Source organism: Mustela erminea, chromosome 6, assembly GCF_009829155.1.
Source record: "Mustela erminea isolate mMusErm1 chromosome 6, mMusErm1.Pri, whole genome shotgun sequence".
In the NCBI taxonomy this organism is placed as follows: Eukaryota; Metazoa; Chordata; class Mammalia; order Carnivora; family Mustelidae; genus Mustela; species Mustela erminea.
The window spans coordinates 106,955,078-106,968,888 of NC_045619.1; the positions used below are offsets into that span (position 1 = coordinate 106,955,078).

Sequence of the window (13,811 nt, forward strand, 5' to 3'; positions counted from 1 at the left end):
TTACCTTGCGCTCCAGCCACACTGAAAGGTTCCATCTTCCCAAGGTCTGTGCCGAGCCCCTTCATAGCTCTCACATCTGCATTTCTTTCATCTGCTTGAAAGCCTCTTGTTTGATCTCCCAACAGACTCCTATTCTGCTCTCAGGCTCCACATCACATACTGCCTGTAGTAGCGTCTTCTCAGACCCCTCTGGGACGCAGCAGTCATTCTCACGTCTTCCCCTGTAGCACGTGTACGGGCCTCGCTTGCGGTAATTAATTATCTGTGTATATGTTTGTCTCCTCCATTAACCTGCATGGATCTCGGAGCAAGAACCAAATGCATTCGTCTTTCAGCACCCAGCACCCAGGAGGCCCTCGATAAATCTGGCTTAATGCTTGAAGGGATGTCCAAGAGAGCGTTTGAAATGATAGGAATTTAGAATTATACTTAGTCCTAAACAGAGGACTATCTTATGTGTTGCTCCAAATAATCTCTTTAACTAAATTATCAGGTCGTCTGACATACTGAATAAAAGTGGTTTATAGCAAATGGGGAAGGTCTTTTAAAAACAAGTTTCCCCAGGATAAAGGACCATTATGCAAGATTAAGATCCGATCTGAGATCACGTGTGTGCCCCGGTCCCTGTGCTGGGTATGGATATGATACTGCGACACATTAGAGAGAACTTCCCCCCGGCATGAGAGCGCTGGTGCTGGCTTTCCAAGCCTTTGGGACTTGGACTAGTCACCCCTTCATGAGCAAACGCTCGATATTAACTTACACCCTTTCCTGGTTGGGAACTCTGATGCAGGAAGACTTCCCATAGAAAGTGCCTTTTTTTTTTTTTTTTGGTCATTTCTTTTTTCATTTTCAGCTTTATTAAGGTTTAATTGACAAATAAAACAGACATAATAAACGTATAACATGATTTGATACACGTTGGTGAATCCCACACTCGAGGTAATGCATCTGTCATCTCACATCACTCCTTTTTTTTTCCTTATGAGAACATTGCAGTTTTACTTTCTTAGCATATTAATAATATTTTTTAGATGGGGGAGGGGCAGAGGGAGAAGGAGAGAGAGAACCCCAAGTAGGCTTCATGCTCAATGGTGCGGTGCCCAATGCGGGGCTCGATCCTATGACTCTGAGATCATGACCTGAGCCAAAACCAAGAGTCAGATACTCAACTGACAGAGCCACCCAGGCTCCCCTCTCTTAGCATGTTTAATTATACAGTACAATTGAATCAACTGTAATCATATTATACATTAGATCTTCAGACCTTATTCAGGTTATAACTGAAAGTTTGTACTCCCAATTTCCCCCACTCCCCCAGGCCTCAGTAGCTACCATTGTGCTTTGTGTTTCTGTGAGTGTGACTCTTCCCCACTCCCCCGGATTCCACTTGGAAGTGATACCATGTAGTATTTGTCTTTCTGGCTTATTTCCCTTCACATAATGCCCTCCAGGTTCACCCATGTTGTTGGAAATGCCATTTCCTTATTCGTGAATAATAACCATTAGCCCAGTGCAAACAGCATCACTTTATTTTATCTGAAATTCATCTTTCCTCTCCCTTTCAGCTTCAGAATGAGCTAGAGAAAGGTGAACGGGACAATGCAGAGCTACAGGAATTCGCCAATGCCATTCTCCAGCAGATAGCAGATCACTGCCCCGACATCCTGGAGCAGGTGGTCAACGCATTGGAAGAGTCGTCCTGACCCTACTAAATGGGGAGCAGCCAGCCCGGCAGTGTTGCTAGAGTAAACCCGGGAACCAAGAAGAAGGAGCTGTAAGGAACGGGCACCCAGAAACTTCCTGGCACCCAACAAACACTACAAACTCTGTCCTATTTTGGTTGGTCCTTCGAGTGTGATTCCACCAGCCTCTCTACAGCTGGCATCTGACCTCTGCCTTTCTATCTTGGGTATTGTCTCTACACTAATCCTCCTGATATCCAGGGTGGGTAAGTGGCCAGGTTTCCATGAAGAACTGCCATCCCGTCATCAGCAGTGGAGAACTCTGGAAGCTGGTGGTTCTGCCCTTACAGAGGGACATGGAGTGGAGAGCCCTTTTTCCTTCTGTCCTTGACATGAGAACTAAACAGGAATCTCCTTGGAGTTCAACATATTGAAAGAAACTTCCCAGTGGACTAGAGAGCTGAGTGTTCTAATATCACAACAGGTGCTTTCTCCTAAAATGGTTAAAAAAAAAAATCTGAAAAAGAGAGAGGGGAAAAGAAAGAACAGGGACAAAGAGAAACTGACTCTTCTCTTCTGCTTTCTTTCACGTGTAATGTTTTATGCAGGGGAGCTGCGAGCGGGCCTCATGATGGCTTCGTGAACACTAATAACCCAGGTTGCGAGTCACTACCCAGCCCTGTCTGTCTCACTCATCCTTGCTCTTCTCAACCAGTTAACAAGAGGATGGTGCAGACAGTTCTCCCCCAGGTCCCTCTGGCTTTAGACCTTTGACCTTAATATACTTCAGTTGTCAGATCACATATCTGGATCTGAAAGAGAAGGGTTTGACGTGAGGGCCTGCCTTCACCACCTACAGCTCTGCTTCTGTGGAAAATGATGGCTCCCTAGGCCCGGGCTGGTTTCTCCTAAACATCTTTCATTGGCATTCTAGGCCCCTGAGCCCCAAAAGAATGTTTCTGCCGTCCCACCACCCATGTTCCACGCTCTTGCAGCCCAGTGTTTGCTGAAGTTCATGACCCACCTTCCTCCCTTTTACCTTTACCCTTGATGTGCACGCCCAGAACCGTAGCCTCGAGCATTGTCTGGAACCTCCTTCTGGCACAAATGAATGTTTCTCATCCCTCACACTCTTCCTCAACTCTTTCATTCAGAGAATATTTATGAAATGCCTACTATGTGCAATTCACTGCTGGGTACCCATCCTTGACAAAAGTCTCTTCAGTGAGGGAGAAATGTGAGGGACTCTATGAGACGTACCTGCTTGAGTTAGAGCGCTCAAAGGCGTACCCTCCCCGCTCCTTCTGTCTTAGTAGAGGTTATCTTTCCAGAAGACTCTTTCACAAATGAGCCTTTCTCATTTCTCATTATAATGGAATGAGTGAGTTTGGGAGGCAGGGGGCTGAGTCTTTTACTTGCCTTCAGGATCTTATTGGGTGGGTGGTTCAGGATTGTTGTTGCTGTTACCCCACAAGAGTGTAGTGTTTAGGGGGGCTACAGTGGATAGTGTTATCTTAACACATCCGCACACACCACGTGGCACTTGGCCAGCTCCGTGTCACAGATGAGAAAATGGACCCCAAAGTTGCAAATCTGGTTGAAGGTATTGGCATTTTGAAGGGCGTTCTTCCCAAGCCCGGACAACAGCAGTCATAAACAATCAGGCAGCAAGAAAGAGCCCACTTAACCCCAATCTAGCTCTTTGACCACCTCTCCGGCCAGACTCCCACCAGACACTCACATCTTCTGATAAGAGTTGCTGAGCTAAATGTTTTTGTCTTACATTTCCCTCTTTCCCCCTCCCCAGTTACTCACCCCAAGAATCTGATGCTGCCTGGAAAGTCACCACGGCTGTCAGTCCAGTATCTTCCCACCGGCAGCCCTTGACTATCCCATTAACTTATATGGTCATATCTCCAGCTGCCCTGATTCCCTGCTGTCAAACAGGCTCCCTGTGAGACAGCTGTAGAATGTTTCCTTTCGAAGGTTTAAATGGACTCTGCTCAAAACCTTCTTAGTGCAATGCTTCCTGATAGCCCAGCTGGCCAGAAGCGGGCAAGGTGGGAGATGGAGGGGTTAGATGGTTGGTGGTGGTCGTTTGTGGTCAGTCACCACAATTCCATGCACTGCCCGTAAATCCTGTAGAAGGCCCCCTGTATTTTAGGCCTGGAGTATTAGAATCTCACTTTATCTACCCTAACACAGAGAACTGAGGGATGAGGACACCCTTGGTAGGACTCCTGCAGAGCAGAGCAGGCAGGAGCAGAGGCCATGCCCAGAGAGGTGGCCCCAGCCCCAGCTGCTGTTCTCTAGACCTGCGAAGCAAGCAGGTCTCCCCGGGTCTTATTCATTCTGTTTCTGCTCTCAAATACAGGACCTGCCACACTTGTCCACTGTGTGGGTGACTCTCACTGTACCTCCTTTCTTCCCCTTTTGTTTTCAACCCTTCCTGTTGCTTCCCTTGGAAGTCCTCTGGACAAGTGCTTCTGAGAAGAAAAATTTCTGGGCCACCATCATCCATCTGGTTTCTGTGAATCTCCTTGATTCCTCTTGGATGGCCATCCTAGCACCTCAAATGGTTCTGGGGACTTCTGGGTTCTAGATGAAAGTAGGTTCTGGCTAAAATTTAATAGCACACATGACCAGATTTTATATTACAAGGGCAAAATTACTACAGTGTCTAGCACTTAGAGTATCTTATTGAGTTGAGATCATTCATCAGGCCACCTTTTACTAAATGCGCAGTGCCCGTCACACAAAGACTTACCAGTACATGGCACTCTTCTAGTGTTCATGGTTTCACAAGGTCACTCAGCTGCTGGGGAAGGACTGTAGTCTGAACACTCACTGCAGGTTGTCTGTTATATTCACCAAATTTGTCCACTCTATTGGCAAGTCTAGTTGCCCCTTAGCACCTGAAGATCTGCACCCCAAATCAAGGTCATTGTAAAAGGGGACAGGAAGAAGAGTGGGTGGAGTTGAACGTGGGGCTCATGACTGAAAAATACAATGTGATTTTTCTCATCTTTTCATATACCTCTATCCCAGGTACTCACTCAGTTCTTGATGAAGTATCTGAATTGAGATTTACAAAGACTTGGATACCATTTGAAATGGAAAAGATTTTAAATGGGCTTTAATATGTTAAGAAATACGAATGGGAATCCCCACATCCATCTCAGCTCTAACCCTGGTACCTTATAGTCTAACAAAGAGCTAAGTGCTTCTCTGTCTTCCTTACACTTGATCTTTAGAAATACTAGTAAAGCAGATGGGACCCAAGACTGCCTTCAGGGTCAATAGTGGCAGTGTGACTTAGTACCTTTTGTCAATAAAAGTCTGTTTGATTTTCCATGAGGAGCTCATTGGCTCACCCACTCCTCAGAGAAGAAGAGGAAGTCATCATCAAGTTTTAGTCAACTGCTGAGCTAATCCCTCCCCATGACGTTCAGGATTGGCATTTGGATTTGCTGCTAGAGAGTTCTGCTGATCCCAGAACCATCCTGCCCTCCCCTTTGACCCTAGTCATGAAGCACAGGCCCCCGGCTACCCTCAGCGGTTCTGAGGAAAGAGCACATCAAGAACGTGATGCCACATTGAATGTGACCTTCCCATCACCCTTCCTGAGTCACAGTGGGCCGTGTCCATAATATCAGTACCTCATGTCTGCCTCCCCAGCCTCATCCCACCCGCAAGAGTCCAGAGCTGTGGGAAAGCAGATGAGGACAGAGTAGATGCAGCAGAGCCCACTGACCTTTGCCAAGCCTGCCAGGCCAACCCATCCATCACTGCCAGTCCCTGGGCTTCTCAGGACAGCAACTTGAACTGGTCAAAGAAATGTTTTAAAAAGAACCTGGAGTTTTCCCCCCACATGGACTAAGGGAATGTCTGGGCAAGAAAAAACACACACACATTACAGGGAAATCCTTCTGAACAAAATGGCTGTCTTTACTTAATCTTTTTAAGCAAAAACTGTTTCCAGACTTTTTAGTGTCAAAACTGTAACCAAGTGTCTCCTGATTTTTTTTCCCAATGTGTTTGGCGAGTGCTGTGACCCTCTTGTAGGTGTTTCTCCTCCTGACTTTCTTGGGGGAAAGGTGGTTTTAGGGATTGATTTGGAGGGATTTTGTCCCACCCCACCTCCTCTTTTGTTTCTCTGCTTGTCAATATTGTCTGTGTGGTTCAGAGCATTGGGGCAGTTACATTGTGTCCATTGTTGAGATTATTAAGATATTAAAAAGTAGTTTGTAGAACTGAAAAGTTAAAGAGCTGTGTTTTAAGAAATGCAAAACGATATCATGTTAATAAAGGAATTCAAGCTATGGGGCAGCCCAACTCCTCCCCGCTTCCTCCCAAGCTGGCCGAGGTGGCAGCTGGGCTAGTCCCTTGGAAAACACCAGTGGCCACCCTCCAGGTTGGCGACTGCCTGAGTGAGAGAGCTACTGAGTAAGAATTGGAATCCGGGGCTCAGAGAGTCCCACTGGTGCCAGTGGTCTCCTTTACATCCTCAGGACCTCTGGGTAGACGTTTCAAAGTTTGAGACCCCATAACCACCCTCAGAGACCCACTTGGTCCCAGCTCCGTGTGCCTAATACTGTGTGGTAACCCGGGCTTGGCCCTGCAGCCACGCAGCCGGCGGCAGCCCCATGCGGGCCACAGACCCGCTCTCCGCCCACTTGGTGCTATGTCAGCCAGGGAGTCAGCCAGCACAGGCCCAGCCCGGGCCAGCCTGGAGCCCACAATCCAGGCCGACGAACTGTACTCAGATCTCAGTTCCTTCTGGCTTCAGGCCCCAGAGTCTTGCCCTTGAAGCTTTTTAGACCCCACATCTCCCATGCCCAGGCTGTCTCGTTTGGCCCCAGAGATACCATGGTCAGCCAAGAACGGGATCCCTGCGAAGCCTGGGGTGAACTACGCCCTGGGCCAGCACAAGTGCTCCAAGCCGGGCCCTTCTCTCCACGCCACACCAGTATTGCATTCGTGCTCTGATGCAGCCAGACCCACCTGAGCGCCACACCCCGCCCACGCCGGCCAGCCTGCCCACGCCGGCCAGGACTAGCCCACTGGCCCGGGGTCCTGCAGAGCACACCGGGCTGTCCAGGGTGGAGACCCAACGTCTGCCTGGGATCTGCCCCCCGCCCCGCCCCTGAAGACAAGTGCAGCACTTGAGTGAGAGGCATTGGGGGCCCTGGGCACTCACTCCTTTTAGCTTGAGTTCCTTGTGGTGACAGTAGCAGCCGCAATGATGGTGTCTGTGATGCAAATGCACCTGCTGCCTTCAACTGTGTGTGTGTGCATGTGTGTGTGTGTGAGAGAGAGAGAGACGGCCGGAGTCGTGTTACTGACAGGATAATGACATTACAAAGAAATTGTGTTATAGTCAACTTTGCCTTGATAATTATTGTAAACACTTTGTCCATTTTTTTTCTTTTTTATTCACAAACTAAATCCATCGGGAAATTATAAAGTTATTTAAAAATCGTGTGCTGTGTCTTTCTTTGAGTCTAATCCAGTCTAATAAGCCAAGTGAGACGAGTCCTCAAATGCCAGAAAAGCAGGGAGAAGCCGGTGGCCTCCAAGAGATGAACGCCACGGTAGGTAAGCCAGGAACCAGCTGTGTCCAGAACCCCCAGGCTTGCCTGGGGTGAAGGCAGGGATGGAGGAGCCAAGGCTGGCTGGGCCCTGATAGGCCTTGGCGGGGTGATGTCCTCAGAAGAGTCGGTCTGCTTTAGGTCTCCACCTGAACTCCGGTTTGGTAGCCCCGTAATTGCTCTTCGAAGTCAATTTCCACCTCCCTTTCTCCTTCCTTACGTGCTGGACACGGAGCCAGTTTCCCCATTTCGCATTGAACTGTGTTTCTGGAGCTTGGGGTGGGGGGAGCAGCCAGGGCCTGGTGGAGGGGGTGGTTCACACAGGACTTGGACTCGGTCTTCACTGGGGTGTACGTGACATGTTAGCTCAGGGGTGCGAGAGCTGTAGCAGCCAACAGAAAGCAAACCCCAAGAATAAACGAACCAGAGAACCTGTGCTGGAAAATCCCCCAGTGTGGGTATTTGTCTTGGGCCTTATGCTCAATAAGAAAGTATTCTGGGGTGGGAGGGAGGGCGGACTTGTTGTACGAGAACTAGTTTTCTGCTTAGCTCCATTTATCCATCTACCCTCAGAGGGGATCAACCTGCTTGCCTCACTCTGCCCCCCTTCCTTGGAAATTCCTGCCCGCTGTGCACTGGCTCTTGGGAATTGGACGGGAGAGTCAGCCATCGCCCCTCCTGGCAGGTTCTCCCTGCACCTGGGCTCTGGCCCTGCCTCCCTCCACCTGGAACAGCTGCTGAGACGTCCCGCCAGGTGGAGGAACACCTGGGACACCACGCCACTTACAGGACTCGGAACCTGATGTTGCTCATCACGTCGTCATGAAGCAGGAGCAATTTCACTTGTGGAACATGTCTCATACTGCAAAATACAAGATCACAACCACAAGCAGATGTGTCCACAGAAAGCTGTCAGATTACACTGCTCAGCTGTTTCCAGGGTTTTCCATTAATCTTATTTCACTATTTATTCACTCTGCGGTCTACCAGCACTCTGTTGCAGACAAATGGACTCAGAGACCATAAGGTTCAAGGAAAATAGGAGAGGAGAACTTGCAATTGAGAATTCCATCCATTAACTTTTTTTTTGTCTTTGAATGAGGAAAAGACTACTACTATTAATTTTTTTAGGTGGAATATCTTGGACTGGCTCGAAGATGATTAAGAACTAGTCAGACTTGGGGCACTGGGGGGCTCAGTTCGGTTAAGCGCCGGACTCTGGATTTTGGCTCAGGTGGTGATCTCAGGCTGGTTGAGATCAAGCCCCTACATCAGGCTCTGTGCTGGATGTGGAGCCTGCCCAAGAGTCAGCCTCTCTCTCCCTCTTCCACTGCCCCTCCCCAGCCCCTGCCCTCTCTTGCATGCGCACGCGCTCTCTCTCAAAACAAAACAAAACAAAAAAAAAAACCTAGAGTCTGGAGTGAGGGAGTGTTTGAGATCCCCAAGCTTTCCCAGATGTCCTGGGAAGAGCCCTGGACTCCCAGCCCAGAGCCTTTGGCTGCTCCCTGACCCCCCAGCCTTTCTTCGACCTTCCCCTTGAAACTAAAGCCGCCTTCATCTAAGCCATAAGTCACAAAGCCATAATCCATGAGGAACCATATATGATTATGTGTTTTCTTTTTGAAAGCTCCTTTGAGAGTGTAAAGCATAAAATTGCTCTTTTTGCACCTGCAATTTGCTTAAAGCCCATCCAGCACATGGGGCGGGGCATTGGCGAGGAGCAAGTCACCCGTACAGAAGCATGGGCAGTGGATCAGTGTCTGGCAAAGCTGGAGATCGGATGCCCGCAGCTTGTAATCCCACTATTACCCTGTATGTTTGAAATGTCCCCAAGTTAAACACTCACGCCCTTTGATCATGCTCCCCAGTCACCGCACAGGGACCTTTTCCCCAGGATCCAAGTCATCTGAATCCTGAACGGATTCATGCTCTGCTGTGGTCTGGGCACCGGTCATGCCAATAAGAGCCTGGGGCGTGTCTCCCAGGAGCCAGCTTCAGGTGTCCTCACTCCCCCAGCTTTCTCTCACTTCATCTTCGTAGCCATCCTGTGAGGTGGGTGCTGCTGTGCCCATTTTACAGATGAGGCATGGGGCAGTGAGACAACCTTCCCCAGGTCCTGCAGCTCAGACATGGGGTTCAAGGTTCAACCCGGCTCCAGCTCTGGCTCCATGGCCTGTGCTCTTTAACCCACTACTGTGGCCGCTTCTCTTGGGGAGCTGGGACCAGTGGCAGAAAGGAATCCCATAAAATGTGGGAAGACATAAAATGTGAAGGCCATGCTCTTCACAGAACTTCAAGTTTGACCTTGAAAGGTAAACTGCATTTTGCCAGTGGAGGAGTTCAAGGATGAGGGAGGCAGAAAAGAGGGCCTGAGCAAAGACAGGGAGGTAGGCAAGGACGCAGGGTATTCAGGGATAGTAAGCAGTCTAGTATCAAGATCAAATACTGCTTGGCCTAAGACCATGGAGGAGAATGAGGCACCTGGGTGGCTCAGTCCATTAGGCGTCTCCCTTTGGCTGCCATCGTGATCCCAGGGTCCTGGGATTGAGCCCTGCTCAGCAGGGAATCTGCTTCTCCCTCTGCCCCTCCCCACTTCTCTCCGGTCCCTGCTCATGATCTCTCTCTCTCTCTCAACTAAATAAATAAAATCCTTAAAAAAGAAAAAAGACCATAGAGGAGAAGACATGGTGGCCACAGTCACACCTTAAAAGGTTGGATGGGCTCATACTGTGAAAGGTCTCTAATGCTCTGGAAAGGAAGGCCAGACTGGAGGAACCTTAGCCACACCACCACCAGTGACCATAACCACAGCCAGCATAAGAGGCTGGTCAGTAAAAAGAAAGAAAAAGAAAAGCACCTGGGTGTGCCCACTCTGGAAAGCATCCAGGCCTAGTGACGGTGGGGGTTGTGGAGGTGGCCAGGAGCAGGTGATGGCTGGAGCCCTGGAGGGAAGTCTCCCAACGCCCAACGTTACAAGGCCAGGAAGTGATGGGCCCCGGGTTAAACCGGAGGCAATCTGTGTGCGGGTCTCTCTCTGGGCAGGTCATTTCCCCAGCCCCCAGGCCCGCCAGAGCTCATGGCCAGGCAGGAGGCTCTGTGTGACCCCTGCAGGGCGGGAGGCACCCAGGAAGGAAGAGGGAAATCCTATGCCCCATTGTCCACCCGCGGGGTGGGATGAGTCACCCAGGAGTCTGCTCTCTCCGCCAGGCCCTGGATGAGAGAGGAATGAGGTCTGAAACCCCGGTGATGCGGTGGTAGCCCTCCCGGGCACCGAGCCCTTCCCTTGCCATGCCCCACGGGGAAGAAGTGACGCCTCCGCCACAGGCGGCGCTCACAGGGCGAGGTGCGCTGGTCCTGGTCCCGGCCTCGTTCCCAGCCGCACTTCAACAGCCCGCTGGCCTTCGTCCCTCCCTCTCTGCATGAGCGCTCCTGGTCTCCCTCTCTCCTTCCGGCTCAGCGCCTCCCCGCCAGCCCCGGTCCCCAGCACTTCAGCCTGGCTCCTGAGGGTGAAGACCTTGACCCGTGTTCATCTAAGAGGGCGTGTGAGGACAAAACGTCCATCAAATGCAGGGTTTCCGTGCCCAGATGCCCCCTCGCGCCCCCGGCGGAATGCACACGCAAGGCGCGGGTCCTTTTGGATCATCTTGGGCTTGAATTTTTTATATTTTGATTTTATCCTTTGTGTGTGTGTGTGTGTTTTGTTTTGTTTATTTTATCCTTAAGGAGTGTCTGAAATGAGGCATTGGAGGGAGTCCATTTGCAATCTTACCTTGCAATGGCATGTGCAGTTGACTGGGGTGGCACCCCTGACTCCTCCCCGTGTGCATGCGCGTGCGTGTGGGTGTGTGCTTGCGGGGCTGGGGGTGTAGCAGAGATGGGCTGGAACAAAGCCCAGCCCTGAGAATGTCCGTGTGAGGCCTGCAGCCATGGCTGCCCCTCCCCTGGCAGCGGGAGTAACTGGTCAGCAAAGGGGACACGCCAGGCGACCTTGGAAACACACTGCTCCAGGGTGACAGGGTGGCTGGAGGTTTTTGTATCCAGCTTTCCTTTGATTGTTATCATGGGCACTGATGATCAGAAGATCCCGCAGCTTTGAGGAGTCAGCTGACTCCAGGGAAAAAGAAAAGCCAAGAAGCCAGTCAGCCCTCCTCATCTGTGGGGCTCATCGCTGGCTATCCCCGCGGCACTAGCTGCCCAAAGGACACTTGTCCAGCGGGGCCTGTGCCGTCTCAGGGCGGCTGAATCCAGGCCACACCGGCTCCTGGCCTACACAGCCTCTGTGTGGCCCGCAGGGCTGTGGGGGGACAGGATGCTTATCCTGCTGACTGGGCGGAGAACAAAAGTAACACAGGGCTTGATGTGTGGAAACCCTGGCCCTGAAATGAAGGAAGACCCAGGTTCTCATCTTCTCTTCATTGCTTATTAAGTGTGTGACCTTGGAGAATTCACCTGGCTCCTTTGACCTTCGGTTTTTTTATTTTTAAAACAGAGATAATAGTGCCTAGGGGCGCCTGGGTGGCTCAGTGGGTTGAGCATCTGACTCTTGGTTTGGGCTCAGATCTCAGGGTCATGAGGTCGATCCCTGTGTAGACTCCAAGCTCAGCAAGGCGTCTGCTTGAGATACTCTCTCTCCCTCTGCCTCCCCCACAACTGTCTTTCGCTCTCAAATAAATAAATAAATCTTTAAAAAATAAAAATAAAGAACAGTGCCCACTTCACAGGTGTATAGTGAAGCTAGGCGAGCTGATGCACAGGAAGGCCCCTGGGAGCCCCTGCAGCTGTTTGTGGCACTAATCAGCGCAGGTGAGCCATCCTTGGCCTGGGAAACCCTTCCTGGATCGCACCTACCATCTGCAGGATAGAATCATCCCCGTGGCCTCAGAGTAAATCCACGTATTATTTTGCCTAAAGACTTGCCAAGGAGACCATCACCCGCCGGAGACCATCTGACCATCTGACCGGGGCCTACCAGTGCTATTTCCCCTGTCTGAAATCCTACAGATGGGAACGCTCAGGCCCGGAACCAGGAGTCTTACGTGGGGGAATCGCGCCCACCTCTCCCCTCCGCCCCCATCCGAGGATCCCTGCTGGCCCTGTGTGAACTCGAGAAAGCACATGGGACAGCTCTGGGCCTGTCTTCTGGGCGCCCAGTCCCGGCTGAGGCTGCTGTGCCCTCCCCCAGGGCAGTCCGATGCCAACAATCATATTGCTTCTGCTTTAGGAGGAAAAAACCCCAGATGCCAATGTGCCTGCCTCATCAGCTGGGGCTGTGTTATCCTCCTGCGGGGATGGGCTCCTGAATGCGAGCTTTGTCTGGCCTGCCTGTTAGTCACTGTGACAAAAGAGACCCAGGGAGACTGGAGCCCGCCGTTGGATTCTTTGGCCAGAACGTCACGTCGAGGAGGCCAGGCCGCCGCGTGCAAGCAAAGTCCAGGACCTCTGAGCTCTCCTGCGTGCGCTGGGACCTGCAGAAGACGCCCGAGGTGTCCCTGTTCGACCCCACCCATGAGCGCACGCTGGGCCCTGCATTCCCTGCCCTTCAGACTCCACGGCCCCTTCATCTCCCCGAGGGCAGGAAGCCGGGCTGCCTCCCTCCTGGGTCCCCCGCGGGCCCGCAGCCCATGCTCTAGGGCTCACTAAGTGGTCCAGACTGACGTGTTCCCTTGTGGGCTGCCCTCCATCTCTGGATTCTGCGCTTCTCTTTTCCACAGCTGCCCAGTGTTAGCCCATGTCATTGGAAACGTATTGGTCCCTGAAATACTCACACAGGCATCTGTCATGAGCCCAGCTTCCCCCCTTGGGCAGGACGAGTCCCAACAAGCCTGTGCCTGGGCTACCTGATGTCATGAGGAGTCCCGTCTGCTGCCTCCTCGGCCCAGTTTCTTGTTTCCAGGCCAAGCCACAGAGCAGCAGGTCCCCAGGATTGCAGCTGGGGCGGGGGCAGGGGGTGCGGTGCTCACATGCTGGGAGGGAAGCAGCTGGGGTTTAACCTTGAAAGTTCAGGATCCTGTTTGAGGGGCTTCCCAGGGCTTTCCCTATTCCCCCCATGCTAACCTCTTCGTGGGTTTTCCCTGCGTGGGAACGAGGGCAAGTAGGAGCCCTTCACAGGAAAATCTTCATGCTGAACGGCTCAGTGGATGTCTTGGGAACTTGCCAGGGACTGAGATGCGGCCAGTCTTTCTAAAGGTTGCTCCTGTCCCTCTGAGTGTGTGCATACACACAGCCATATGCCCGAACTCCGTGTGAATGCACGCTCACACACACTCACACACATGTATACACACAGGCTTTGGCCAAGTGTGAGGGTCTCCATGTTAGGGAGGGACTAAGTAAACAAGCTCAGCATTTCTGTTTCCCTCTGAGGCTTGCAAAGAAGGTGTTAAGAGCACAAGATTTAAATCATAAACTTTATTAAAAGCCAAACAACCCAGTGTGTGACTCCTGCCAACTCGGACAGTCTTTGGGGTAAAGCTACGCTGAGCTAACCCAAAAGGAATCAAGTAGAGAAGACAGCGGGTGGGAGGAAGCCAAGGCA

At 51.3% G+C, this 13,811-nt stretch overlaps 1 protein-coding gene across 7 annotated transcripts in view; it reads left to right on the forward strand.

The window, feature by feature from the left end:
• Positions 1-7,167, forward strand: part of ERC1 (ELKS/RAB6-interacting/CAST family member 1) — a 541,029-nt gene extending 533,862 nt beyond the window's left edge. For all 7 annotated transcript variants that reach the window (XM_032349203.1, XM_032349206.1, XM_032349205.1 and 4 more), the window contains one exon: positions 1,569-7,167. In XM_032349203.1, the coding sequence (XP_032205094.1) occupies positions 1,569-1,706 (138 nt within the window). In that variant the 3' untranslated portion in view covers positions 1,707-7,167. The remainder of the gene's footprint in view (positions 1-1,568) is intronic.
• Positions 7,168-13,811: the final 6,644 nt, after the last annotated feature.